This window comes from Dipodomys ordii, unplaced genomic scaffold, assembly GCF_000151885.1.
Source record: "Dipodomys ordii isolate 6190 unplaced genomic scaffold, Dord_2.0 Scaffold98, whole genome shotgun sequence".
NCBI classification, from domain to species: domain Eukaryota; kingdom Metazoa; phylum Chordata; class Mammalia; order Rodentia; family Heteromyidae; genus Dipodomys; species Dipodomys ordii.
Genome location: NW_012267314.1, coordinates 7591805 through 7606279, shown reverse-complemented (window position 1 = coordinate 7606279; position 14475 = coordinate 7591805). Strand labels below are relative to the sequence as shown.

Below are 14475 nucleotides of genomic sequence, written 5' to 3'. Positions count from 1 at the left end.
TCGCTGCCTGGCTTTGCCCCGCAAGGCAAAACCCAAGAGAGTGCTGGCCACAGGAATGGCTCACCCCTACTTTCCTCACTGACCAGAGCGGTAGTTCCCCTGTTTCCTCCCTGATAGCTGATGTATTGAAGTGAAATGCACAGAGCAACACTTAGCATAGTTTAAGCACAGGTTGTGTGATGACCAGGTTTGTTTTTCTCACTCTTTTTTTTTTTTTAATCAACAACATCCAGCTCCCTGCAGCCAACACTCGACTTCCATGGTACACTTGGTCAATCTACCTTGATGCATCCTTGAAGAACCAGGGCTTGAATTCCTCTTAAAAGAAAAAAGCTGCCCCTCCCCACTCAAGGCTTGAGAACCGTGGTGGAGGACCAGGAGGAGGAGGTGGAGGAGGGAAAAGAGGAGGGAAGGAGATCAAGCTTCAAGAGGCAGCATCCTTGTGCATCTTGGTGGTGTGAGACCAGCACAGGCTGCGAACTCGTCCTCACCACAATGGTCCGGCTCCTCCTGTTTTTCTTCCCAGCTATCCTGTTAGAGATGACTCTTTTCCCCAGAAGCCCCGAGAAGAAAGTGTTGCTGGCCGGTGCCTCCTCTCAGCGCTCTGTGGCCAGGATGGATGGAGATGTCATCATCGGAGCCCTCTTCTCTGTCCATCACCAGCCTCCTGCAGACAAGGTGCCTGAAAGGAAGTGTGGAGAGATCAGGGAGCAATATGGCATTCAGCGGGTGGAGGCTATGTTCCACACGTTGGATAAGATCAACGCGGACCCTGTCCTCCTGCCCAACATCACCCTGGGGAGTGAGATCCGGGACTCCTGCTGGCACTCTTCCGTGGCTCTGGAGCAGAGCATTGAGTTCATCAGAGATTCTCTGATTTCCATTAGAGATGAGAAGGATGGGCTCAACCGCTGCCTGCCTGATGGTCAGACCCTCCCCCCGGGCAGGACTAAGAAACCTATTGCAGGAGTGATCGGCCCAGGCTCCAGCTCCGTAGCCATCCAAGTCCAGAACCTTCTCCAACTGTTCGACATCCCCCAGATCGCGTATTCCGCCACTAGCATCGACCTGAGTGACAAAACTTTGTACAAATACTTCCTGAGGGTTGTCCCTTCTGACACTTTACAGGCCAGGGCGATGCTTGACATAGTCAAGCGTTACAATTGGACCTATGTCTCTGCAGTCCACACGGAAGGTAGGCATTGTAATTGGGGAAAGAAAAGTACCCAGGAAGCCAGGGCGTTGCATGGTGTACTTCTGGGATCATAGTAATAGAGTTTCTGTTCATTCCTAGCCTCGTGGGATACAAGTCTTTCTATCCTTGTCCGTACATACCCACCCAGGCATTGCCTTTTTAATGCTCATTCCCTTATAATGGTTGGTTGGGAAATCTGGTATTTCTGGGAGGAGGAGGAGCCGAAAATCTTCTTGCCTGGTGTCCGGCTGTAGATTGAACTGTCATAATGCTTTCCCTCATATTCTGAGTTTGTGTTCGTAGGTTCATTGGCTCAAACTATTATATTTCCCCTCAGGGACTGGTCAGGAAGATCCAAGTTTAACTTGCTAATCCAGGTTGAGTGATTAAAAAAAGAAACAAAAAAAATCACTGGTTCTAATATGTACGTGAAATGTGAACTTGAAAGCTTTACTTTGTCCTGAACATGGGAGGTGTGTTTTTTGCCCTCTAGTGCCCCTTGTTGACATGTAAACTTCCCTAGGAATGTGGGATTGGTGTCATCTCCAGCAGAAGGACAGACACTTATTTTTAATTTTAGGGTGCCTTAGAAACAAAGGAAATAATTTACCCTATTTTTTCTCAGTTTATATGCTAAGACTATCCAGATTTTCTCAGTTCTTCCCAAATTATCCTGCTTTATGGAAATAGCACTGAGGACCTCTTGGATTTGAGTCTGTGTGTGTGTGTGTGTGTGTGTGTGTGTGTTGACTGTTCAGAATTCCAAGTGAGACCAATTATAAATGACCAATAGAAGATATCGAATGTCAAGTTTAAAATGGCTTTAAAAAAAGAACTAGCAGATTGACCCAAGATTAAAAGCTTTGGTTTTTCCCCCCTCAAGATTATTACAGATGTGAATTCTCAAAGAATTTCTTACATAAGGGTTTGCTTTATCTCTTCACCTTAGCCTATATGTATTTTTAGATAAATGAGATATTTGAGTTCATTTATTTTTAACTTCCCTAGCAGGTTTTTAAGGAAACCAAGATCTTGGTTGCAAATGAACATCTTGGATAATGCACACTTACATGTGGAAGACAATCCTGGGGGTATTGCTACATTCATGTTGTTTTTTTTTAATAGACTTATTGAAAGGTCATAGACATGGAGTCATTTAAAACTGTTTAAACAGTATTCTGTGAGGCCTGATTATAAAAAAAATTAAGAAACATTTTTACTGAAGTGATTAGATGGTTATCATTATTTCACATATAAAGAGAACAGAGTTTTCAAAACAAACTCAAGCAATATAGAATTATACATTATAATTCAAGTCTTTGCTTTTGAGTAACAAAAATCCTTTTAATGCAATATTGTGACTTTCACCACCAGACTCTTGTTTCTGAATCTTGAATTTCAGTTATGATTTGGATACTTCTTTCTAAAAACAAACTCATTATTTTTAAGATACAAATATAGTTCTTTACATTTTAATGTTTAATGTTAATTTGCTACATTTTAATATTTAATATAGTTTCTTCTAGTACTTGGCTGAAACACTCTGAAAGCACAAGTCAAAGTGTATGAAAAACCAACACTCAACAGAGATCTTGAAATGGAATTAGAAAGATATGGGTTTAATATAGCTTACTTAACTATGTCATATTTCTTCCCTTATTTATCTAGGTATTATTGATATTGGATGTATACATTCTTTATTTTAATATAATACTCATCATCCATGTTCTATTGTAGGGCATTTTATTTGCAGGAATGGAAGGAATAGAAGAGTCTTCTCTCAAATCTGTTTGTCAATTGTATTCCCGTGCTAACCACAATTGATAATAGGGATGGTTTTCTGACAATAGAATAATATATTTGAAAGTTTAATTATGCTTGGGCTTACTGATTATACTACAGAAGCACACACACATGCATGCGTGTGTGTGTGTGTATGTGTGTGTGTGTAAATACTTGGATTACTTTCTTTTCTGTCTTCTAATTGGTGTATAGCAGAGACAGTGTCCCTATACTACTCCATCAATGAATCCCAGATTGGATTGTGTTTATAGAATAGCATCCTAGCTATTCTTGGTTTTATCTTATCACAGGAGATTGCATCATTCACTCTGCCATTTATATCTGTTATCTTGTTTCTTTTTTTAAAGTCAATTAGTTCCTACTCTTAGTTAACACATTATCTGTGAAAACTAAGTTGCTTTTCCTTCTTTCTATCTGCAAAGGAATTTTGTGTAAGTTCCAACCAAAAATTTATTTATTTTTTTGAAATCTCTGCTCTCTGCTTCTCAGGGAACCCTGGTATAGTGGCCTACAGGCCCTCTCTTGGATCACTTAGTAATTTTCCTGCCTTCAAACTATGGGGTCACCTACTGTTGACAGTTTCCTGTCAAATAGCAGCTCAGAGCACATATCAATGTTGTCACTACCATCTGGGCCCTCCTCAGACAGGAAGACAGTTTGTCTGAAAATTGGCAATTTGAAGCATAAGAACTCTGCCACCTCCAGTGACCTTCACCTCACCTTTCCAAAGCAGCCACTCCCTGGTCTATTTGCCACCACCATTTCTTTATATAGAAACCAACCTAGTGTAGTTGATATAAAAAATGAGTTATTGTACCCTCATTTCTGTTGTTAATTTTGGTGACTTTAAAGTCATAGATGCGCATCTATTCTTTGAACATCTTAATCATTTTATATGGTCTTATCATTCTCTTTTACATCGAAGTAAGCTTTGAGATAGTTTCTGCTTTTATAAACCGACAAAATTTTATCATTATATTCTTTGGAATTAACAGTCCTCTGTCTCATCATTTGTGCCACTCCTGTCTTTTCTTTGACCACATGCCTCGCAGTTTACCTGACATAAGAGAATGATTGCACATAAAGTTTCTGCAGTAGGTGCTAGAAATAGTTCATAGTTGTTTTCTGAAATAAAGGTTGAGGGGATCTGACAAGGGAGAAAGCTATGGAAGCAATAGAGCCTCATCTACAAATGAAATTTGACTGTGTTTTGAAATAAGTTGCTAACCTGCAATGCGTGACTTTCAATATGCTAAGCATAAGGGACAAATCTAGGCACGTTGAGAAGATTATCTTTTCCAAGGGCATTAATTTCATTTTTTTCTGATAAGATGCAGGTTCCCCATCAAAACTCAAGCTGATCATTTCATAAGGTTGATCTAAGTGTTCTGATCATGTCCAGAGATTCTAATGAGAGTGGGGAATTTAGCAATTAAATTTCAAGGCAAAATTTCACATGACTCTTAGTGAGTCTTCTGTGTAGCTCAAACTGTCCCTCAAGTTTCCATCCGTTCTCTCTCAACTCCCGGGAGCCATCAGAACACTTCTGATTCCTCTGCTACATGAGACATTTGACGTCAAGGAATCCTGTCCTTTTTATACCATCCTTGTCAGTTCCTTTGCTCAAATGTTCTGCTTTTTGCTTCCCTCACAGCCATAGCTGATTTTAAGTAAACATTAGAATTAGTATCTCCAAGTCTTTAAAATTATATACTACCATTACGTCACAGTTGCTTCTTTTTAACCTTGGGTACCTAAAAATATTTATATTATAGTATTACAGCCAGGAAGAGAAATTTTACATTTTTATTTTGAATACAAAATTATTTGCTTAACCTTGCCTTCTTTATCTATGAATTTATCTTAGCATGTCAGCATCATGTCTTTGTGCTTTCACTTTGTATACAGGAGGATCTGAGTAAAATAGGGACAGATATAAAGTTCTATACTTTTCCACCAGTAAACTATCACACTAAGCCTGTTAGCAATTCTCTTGACAGTAGGCTTTCCATTGCCAATTATCCCACCCTGTAGATATATAAACAACTGAAGGAGTTTAGATGAAAAGCCATCACAATAGGCATTCAACTTTAATGGAATATCAACTGCATAGAAACTGCATATATGAAACTCAAAGACTGAACCTTAGTTACTAAGTGTTTGACACTCTAAAGAGAGAGTTTAATTTGAATACATGTAAAATAAGAAAATAAGTTAAAATGAGTCACCACACTATAGACATTTGGGAACATGGATTGATGCATGTTTATGAAACTCTAAAATAAATTGTTGGTGATATAATTATTTAGAGAAAAGTTAAAAAGAGAATTATGGTTATTGTTTTATTTGGAACTACAAAATTTGTAAAAGAAGAAGTAGTACTAAAAGTGTCTTCGTGACAAGAAACATAAGCTCCTCAATTTAGCTGGAATAGAGTCTGGACCACGAAAAAACAAGGACTCTGTGTGTGTGTGTGTGTGTGTGTGTGTGTGTTTTGGACCTGTGATTCCATGAGTTTTTGTGGACATGAAAGACAAGTAATATGTGATTTTTTTTTTGCCAGTCCTTAGAGTTTGAACTCTAGGCCTAGGTGCTATCCTTGAGCCGCTTTTGCTGAAGGCTAATGCTCTACTACTTGAGCCATAGCTCCACTTCCAGCTTTTCCTGAATACTTTATTGAAAATAAGAGTCTCACAGACTTTCCTGCCTGGGTTGGCTTAGAGCTGTGATCCTCAGATCTTAGTTTCTTGAGTACCTAGGATTTCAGGCATGAACCACCTGCACCCAGCTCATAATCCATAATCTTGAAGCATGACAAAACAGCTATGGTATCAAAAATGTATATTAAAGCACAGCTTGTCATGTCAAAGATAGAGAGAATTATTTTCTCAAATATAATTGGAGATCCACTGGATATGAGGGTAGGGGGACCAACAGTGAAAATTTAGTTATTGTGTAATTCTATTTACTCAACTGTAAAGATAATTGACAAGTAATAGAAAATATGTGCTGATGAATACTATTTGGGAGATTTATTACAGTGAAGAGTTAGAGACATGGATAGAGAACTCAGAGATTTCTTCAGTTTTATGATGTAGGGCACACAGTGTATTAAAAAATAATCAACAATCTTGTGATAAGTATTTGAAGCCAATGATTCTTTCAGTTTAAACAGAACACACTTAGATTTAATATGTGCAATTTGATATGAACTTTGCTCTAGACAAAATTTGTCACCGAAATAGAGGGAGTGGGAAAAGTAAAAAGTCAAGGATAGTTATGAGGTACTCAATTTGTGATTTTCTAAAAAGACTTGCACTCTTTATGATTCTCCTGACATACCATTATTTGTGCCTGTATTTGTTGTCTTGAATTTAATGTATTTTATTTTTTATTGCTATTGTAGAGGTGATATACAGAGGGGTTAAAGGTACATGAGTCGGGTAATGAGAACAATTCTTGTTGAACCATTTCTCCGCTTCCCTTTCTGTCTCATAGTTTTTCCCTCCCATCCCCACCCACAAGATGCACAATTCATTTTGCACACAGTGTCTAGTACCACTATTGTATTTGTTCACCCTTTGTTCCACTTTTTTCTGTGCCCCTCCTTACTCTCCCAAATACAAACAAACAAACAAGACACAAGGAAAAGTAAACAGAAACAGCAACAACAGCAACTAAAAACATCTGCGTTTCCTTTTCCTGGAGTTCATTTCACAAAACATTATTTTATATAATCATATGCACATACAGGGTTGGTGGTGGCTGCAACTTTTATTTTGTGTTGTTATCTTGTTCTTGGCGTTGCCATTCTTCTTAAGACATGATACTTTTCTTTGAGTGCTATCTGTACCTCATATAGACAATAACTGCTTTACAGAGTTTTGATTACCTGCTGGGAAGTGACTGTAATGATAACTGTAAGAGCCATGTACACTAGTATTTGGCTGCAGCCATGTCCTCTATGAAGACTGCAGAGGGTTGAGGAACCAGACTTGAGGAAACACTAGTTTAATGAGCATCTGCAACCACAGAAAAACAACTAGCAGCACATGCTGTTCTGATATTAGGTTAAGAGCAACATCACAGTCAGAGAAGGTTGTCAGTTTTTCACAGAAACTGTAATTGAAAATCATATTCAAGGAAAGATATAAAACCTTGTCAGGAGGATCACTGTCTTATCCATCAAAGGAAGAGTCGTTATTAGTCTGAATTTGTGTAGAAATATTTACTTCTCTCTAATACCTAATAATTCTCTGGGAATGTCTACATTTTAAATCTCAACTTACATGAGAAATGGTAATTCTTGTGGTTTTTCCATTTTACAGGAAAAGTAATTTCTTAACCTGATGACACTAAGTGTCACATATAAAACTAGTATTTAATGTAGATAATTTATTGATTCAAACAGAAACTTGAGAGGGGTCACAATACCCACTCACCAATCTTAAGGCTTTTCTCATTATTCACTTCATAGCCAAGGCAATATGTATAACTATATACCAATTATCTAAATAATTTAGATAAAAGCATTAATTGACAAATGAAGTATGAGATTTTTTTGAGATTTTAGAGAAAAGAAATTCTTTAGTTACCAAGTAACTTAATTACTTTCTAATGAAGAAGTTCATTAGTGAATTTGAACACTTAAAAATTCACTAATGAATGTGAACACATGTTCATACTACAAATTCCACACTTTTTTGGGATATCAGGAACATGTAAATTAAAATAAGAACAGTATTACTAATAATAACAACTATTACCATTACTACTGCTGCTAATAGCCTCAAGAACCCCATATCATATTTAATCACATTTTGAAAAAAAGTACACAGAGAACTGTGGGAAATACTATAAGCATCTTGGTTTTATTTGCAAAACAAAAATGATGCTTACAGTTACATCACCTTCTTCACGCAAAAACAAGATGGTACCTACTTTTCACTGGCTTTTGTTAAGCTGCCATCAAAAGATAGGTTCTTCTCAGCGGATGAACTCTGGGCAAGTGTAAGGAATCACTTGCCACAGCTCCATTTCTGGTTGGTTTATTGGAGATAAGAGTCTCACAGACTTTCTTGCTGGGGCTGGCTTTGAATTGCGATCCTCAGCTCTCAGCCTCCTGAGTAGCTAGGATTACAGGCGTGAGCCGCCAGTGCCTGGCTATCTTGCTGATTTTCTAACATCAAGCAGCACATTTATGGTTTCATATTCTTCTCCTTTATAAAACATGCTCTCACAGCATATGGCTGCAAGTGCAAGTCTTTTGGTTACATAGCATGTTCCAAAGCTATTCCTGGATAATCTGAGTCACTTTTATCTGTAGTCTCTTTTGTGTTTGTTTGTTTGTTTATTTTTGACTTGGGGTCTTGCTATGCTGGCCAGGCTGGCCTTAATCTCCAGGGCTCAAATTACTCTGCCTCAGCCTCCTCAGTATGTGCCTATAGGCATATGATGCCATGCCTGGCTACATTTTATAATTTGCATGTTATAAAGTACAGAAATGAAAGATTAGTAAGCAAATTGCTGATTGTAAATTGAAGATTAGAAAGTGCTTGCAATAGACTTTAAAAGTGCTACAAGGAGCTGGGTACCAGTGGCTCACACCTGTAATCTTAGCTACTCAGGAGGCTGAGATCTGAGGATCGTGGTCCAAAGCCAACCTGGGCAGGAAAGTCTGTGAGAGTCTTATCTCCAATAAACCACTCAGAAAATCATAAGTGGGGCTGTGGCTCAAGGCAGAGTGCTAGCTTTTAGCTGAATAGCTAAGGGACAGTGCTCAGGCCCAGAGTTCAAGTCCCACAACTGACCTCCCCCCTTTTCCCCGCAAAAAAGTGCTACAGGGATATTGAAAATTTACAATGAACAAATTGTTTATATTATTTAGTAATATCATAATACATTATTGTTTATATTATTTTCCTGGATCAATAAGCATGCTATCTATTACTTCCACTTTTTGGTCAACAAATACAACTCAGCTGATAAAGAAGTCATGATTACATCTCTAAGTTAAATAAATATTTAATAAGAATTTTCTCTGCTATAGTAATCAAAGAGCAAAGATATCTAAGTCTGCTAAAACATTGGGCTGGGAAGGTGGCTCAGTGGTAGAATGTTTGCCTAACATGCATGAGGCCCTGGGTTTGAGTCCTCAACACCACATAAGCAGAAAAAGCCGGAAGTGATGCTCTGGTTTAAATGGTAGAGCACTAGCCTTGAGCTGAAGAGCTGAGGGACAGTGCTCAGGCCCAGAGTTCAGGATCCATGACCGACAAAAAAAAAATGTTCAAATAGTAGTTATCATTCTATTTTCTGAATGCAGCTGTAGGAGTTGCACATAGTTACTCTGAGACAGAGAATAACAGAGCACTGGCTGTCTCTCTGTTTCTGTCTGTTTCTCTCTCTCTTACTCTGAGTCCCACTCCAGTAGAGGAAGCAAAAAAGTGAATATGAGAAGTAATGATGTAGAAACAATGTGATCTTGAGGCACTATAGGCATTGCTAATTCCTAAGTACATGCTCCTGGAAAGAGAGTAGAGAAGAGGTGAGAATATTCTCAAAGGCTGGTGGAGAAGGTTGAATGGAAAAGGAAAGTCAAAGACACTTGACATAGCAAAGCTGCTGAAAAAGCCGGAGGGACACATGACATGGCCAGACTTGCATAAATGCCTTATTTCTGAGGGGAAGATTGGGAATAGAAGAATAAAAGGTTGAAAGATTGTTTCCTCAATGATTCAATGAGGGGGATGGAAAGGAAAAAGAGGCAGGTTAAATGCAAATAGATTTTTAGAGAGCTCGACTAAGATTGCAAACCAAGTGTTTCTAGTAGTGTAAGTTTAGACTGTTTAGACTACTCTCTTGAGTAGTATACATTCTCCATATAAAACACAGGAGTCTCAGATTTCATAGCAGTTTATTAACTTGGCCACCTGCTGGTCCAATGGCCCAAACACCAGACTCTCTCTCCAGTTAATTATATAGGCTACCAGGTTATCACCAGAGGAGATAACCTAGAATTATCCCTCATTCAGCTCCTCTCAGAAAGACAAACAAGGGTATTAATATTTCTTATGTTTCATATTATTAGGGGTTATTATCAGCCCCTCTTCTTAAATTCAGGTTTCCAGAATATTACATACCTGACTTACTTTACTTTTACTGAAGAATTGCTTCTTCTAAATTGCATATTAATAATTTTTAATTTTATTTATAAAAGGATAGTTGGAAATTTAAATGACACCTTATACATTTTCATATTTTTTTATTGAAGACATTACTTAGTACACTGCTTCACCTCCCTTGTATAAAGTGGATGGTAAACAATTCTCTTTGGACTTTAGTGCTATTTGGTTTTCTTAATTGGAATTGAGAATGTTTTGTTTTATATTTTTTTTCTTGCCTGTCAGGAAGCCTAAAATATATCTAATTCTTACCACAGCAAATGTTCTAGGTAGCACATGTAGATATTAACTTCTGCTTTACTTTGCAAACATTATTCATACTCATTTCATAAATTTAAAGTATCTCAACTCCATTTTTGGAGAAGGTAGAATATTAATATTTAATTAAATGAAGGTGACCCTCTGTTGGTACAAGAAAATTTTCATGTTTTTAAGCAGAGAGTAATGTCCACTTGAGATACTTTTTAAAATAATTTCTAGAAGCAGGATCATATCACACCCATAGCTTAATAAAGGAGGAGAGACACTGTGACCCTTTGAGCCACTATGTGATCTTATAGCAGACTTCTTCCCAAACTCTCTACTCATCCTTAAGTGAAAACCAATCTGCAAAAAGACTGGGAAGAGGGCACTTGCTAATACTCTTATCCTGACTTTTCTGGTATTTTCATTTACTTCCTAGAACATAACTGTTTATTAGTGAACATATGGTTTTGCTGAGGATTTTACATAGTGCCTATGGTGTCAACTTCTCAGTGATTCTCTTGCTTTGGGTGATGTTGGCACTGGGGTTTGAACTGAGGATCTTATACTCTCTGGTTAAAGGCTTTACTATTTAAGCCATGGCTCCATCCCGTGCATGGCTCTACTCTAAACCAAGGATGAGAGGACTTAATATTGTATAGGGTGAAACACCAAAAAGAGACCCCATGTCTGCGGTTCTGTTAATAGGTGCCCATTAAATTACAAGGTGTAGAAAGAGACACTGTGCCTTGACATCTGAAGGTGAATTATCTCTTGGATATGTGTTAGGTAATGGTAGATGCCAACCTGAAGAGGAAAAAGTCTTTTCTTCTATGTCAATAAATGCTGATGGAAAGCTCAGCATGTAATATCCTTGATCTGCCATTTTACAAGGAAAATCTTACTTGCAAAGAAATTACTTCTTAAAACTTGAAAAAATATGAGGGAGTGATTAATTTTTGAAGTGCTGAGATATTCCCTTTCAGAGGGTTATTTTTAGGCTCTCTAGCTACAGGAAGATGCACTAGCAGAATCTTCTCAAACCTCTGTGTGCAAAGAAACTACCTGGGGAATCTGTTGTTAGGTTGAAGGTTGTGACTTGGTAGGCCTGGAGTGGGCCTGAGGTGTATCTCTGCCAGGCTCTCTGATGATAGCAATGCTGCTGGCCCGCAGACAACACACCACAGTACCTCTGGAAGTGGCTTCCGGTCATGTGTTTCTTATGGTAGTGCATTGAATATACTTCCACACAACTATGAATCATTTTCTTCAGTCATTTGTATGTCTAAAGACAATTGTTCTATGCTCTTAACTAGTCAGGAAATGGTTTTAAATGTGCATCCTTAGAAAATCATATTAAAGACATGGATCTATTCATTCTTTACACTCCTTTATAAAAAAAACTATGCATTAGCTAACTTGAATAATTGCTCTATGTTGCAATGAAGTAATCGATGGAATATCGTTCTTGGTCAAGTATGACCTGTTGAAAAGTGGGAACTCAGCTTCACTGAGATATGTCCTACACTGGAGCAGGGCTGCCCACATCGGAGACACTGAATCGACATGTGTTCAAGGGAATTGGGGAAAGCTTTTGTTTCAAACGCCTTTTCTGCTTTCCAGAGGGGTTAGGAAAATTGAAGAATTTGGCTACACTTCAGTGCTCATTGCCTCACATTATATAAGTGTAAAATGCAATACGATAATTATTCCAAGAGCCAACAGCCTTGGAACTATTTGGTTTTATTAGATTCTTCCCAAATTATGTTCACTTATTTGTTTCTTTCTCATAACAGTAAAATATAGTGAAGAAAAATATCCAAGCAGTTGTATGTTTGGGGGACAGGTTCTTCTTAATAAATCTGTTTGCCTTTTACCTTTGTAACAATTAGGGAAACTTCACGACATTGACTGTCAATGAAGCCATCAGATATTTTGTCATTGTCATTTTTCTCTCTATGTATGAATGTTAGTGTTCTATGTAGTGAAGATATTCGGTGCAGGAAGTATTTATTTATGTGTGTATTTATTTATGGGTATTAGAGATTGAACTTAACTCACAGGCTCATACAAAGTAGGCAAGTGCATTACTACTTGCACCCTGTCCTAGCCCACAACTGGGTTTAATCTCATCTCCTCATTCAGTTACCTCATGAATCTGGACAAGTGAGTGAACTGCTTTCAGTCTTTGTTCTGTCAGTCATGCCTCTCTTCCAGGTTCCTATGAAGACCAGATGAGCAATAGGGAAGTCTTTTTGAAACCGTGTACTTTAAAAAATAAATACAGTTAGGGGCAGTCTATTGTACTATAGTATTTATATGAGGAGTTTCTCATTTTCATTAATAATTGTCTCCTGCGTTAATTATTTCCCAGAAAGTTACAAGCAAGCAGTACTATTCAGCACTTATGGAAATATGATAGACGTCTGTGTGGAAGAAGTCATTTGTAAGTCTTTGATGTGAAAAGGAAGCTTTAATATTGGGGAGACATCCCTGAGGTTGCACATAGCTAGTTCATAAGATTTAGTTCTTCTGTGTGGCCACTTTCTGCCACCTGCATCTTCTAGAGCTTCTGCTGATTTTGATAATTTGTCTTCCTCTCTTCTCTTGTTCTCCCTACTCTCTGATTTTCTTCTGCAATTAGTCTTTGCATGTTAGCTAAAGGACAAGCCTCTGCTTCATACCAATCATCCAATGAGCTCATCAATTTATTCCACAAGTACGGTTCCTACTAAACCTTAGGCAGTATGCTAGGCACCAGGCATTAAAAATGAATTCAGGAGTGCCATGGTCAGTAATGTTGAGTAACATAGGAAAGTATCTGTAATCAATTATGTATACATTTTGTTATAATAGAGCGATATCATCTGTTTCTAGGCTTATAAATACCATTCTATATATGAATAGTACCCATGAATACTATTTTTACGTTTTTAAATTGTTACTATAAAAGGTGATGTACAGTCCCATAAGTCAGGTAATGAGTACATTTCTGTTTGGACAACATCACCTTGCTCTCTCCCAGTTTTTCCCTGCTGTCCCCACTCACAAGTTGTATAGTCCATTTAGTTCTATTAGTTCATAAATACTGTTGCTTATAGTCAACCAAGAGAGGGGAGAGAAAGATCATTAATGTGAGAGGGTGAAGGAGCCCAAAGAGAGAGGCTCATTACTCTGATCCCTTCCCTGGGAGGCCTCTCCAAATAAATGTCATTAGAACTAGGTCCTAGATGTTAGTGAAGCTTGCAGAGACAGTGCTATAGATGACTGGAATCTCTCATGAGTTAAATCATGTGAACAAGTGCTTAGAGCAAAGTGCTAACAGGCGTACAGGGCATGGAGCACTCCTTCCTTTTTCTGGAGTAAGAAGTACCTAAAAGGACTTAGCAGAAGAATTGAATAGACAAGTGGACCTCAATATCTGAGTGTTAAGGATGTCAGACTTTGGATTGGCCTTTCATTTTCTGTGTTCCTCAAAATAGAGAAGACCTTCTTTTGCAATTTTACCAGACTAATAAATAGAGACTAATTTTTAACCTTTCCTGCCACTCTTTTTTTTTTCTTGGTCCACTTTTTCCTCCATGTGCTGGACACCTGACACCTTTTCAAGGAAGCTACCTTCTTAGTTTACCTTGACAAATGCCATTAATCATACAATCCGTCTACATATCCAGTGTCTCACCAATATTTGACTGTAAGAAGGATGCCGATGAATCTATTGCAATGCTCTGTAGCTCAAGCTGCAGCCTCTGTGGACACGTGGCCCGCCTCTCAGTGAAGCAAAAGGCATATCACAAGCTGGTTTCTCAGCTGTGAAATGCCACTACTTAGGTCACATGCTTTAGATAAAAAACCTGCCAGGAGCAACGCCTTCTCCTTGGCGGAGAGGCCTGCCACCTGTCACCCAAAGCTGCCGTCCCCTCTGCCTCGTGCATGGGAACTCTGCCTCATTTCTGTACGCGAGGAGGTGTGTTCACTGCCTGGTGCAGTGTCTTTCTCTGTGGGTATTTATCAAGGGTAGAATTTTGTCCGATAATCATTGAATTGAAG

General features: G+C 38.2%; 1 protein-coding gene across 1 annotated transcript in view; it reads left to right on the top strand.

The window, feature by feature from the left end:
- The first annotated feature begins 226 nt into the window (after positions 1–226).
- The window catches only part of Grm1 (glutamate receptor, metabotropic 1), a 293031-nt gene continuing 278782 nt past the window's right edge, over positions 227–14475 (top strand). The window contains 1 exon segment of the mRNA XM_013026957.1: positions 227–1195. Coding sequence (XP_012882411.1) covers positions 496–1195 — 700 coding nt within the window. The 5' untranslated portion in view covers positions 227–495.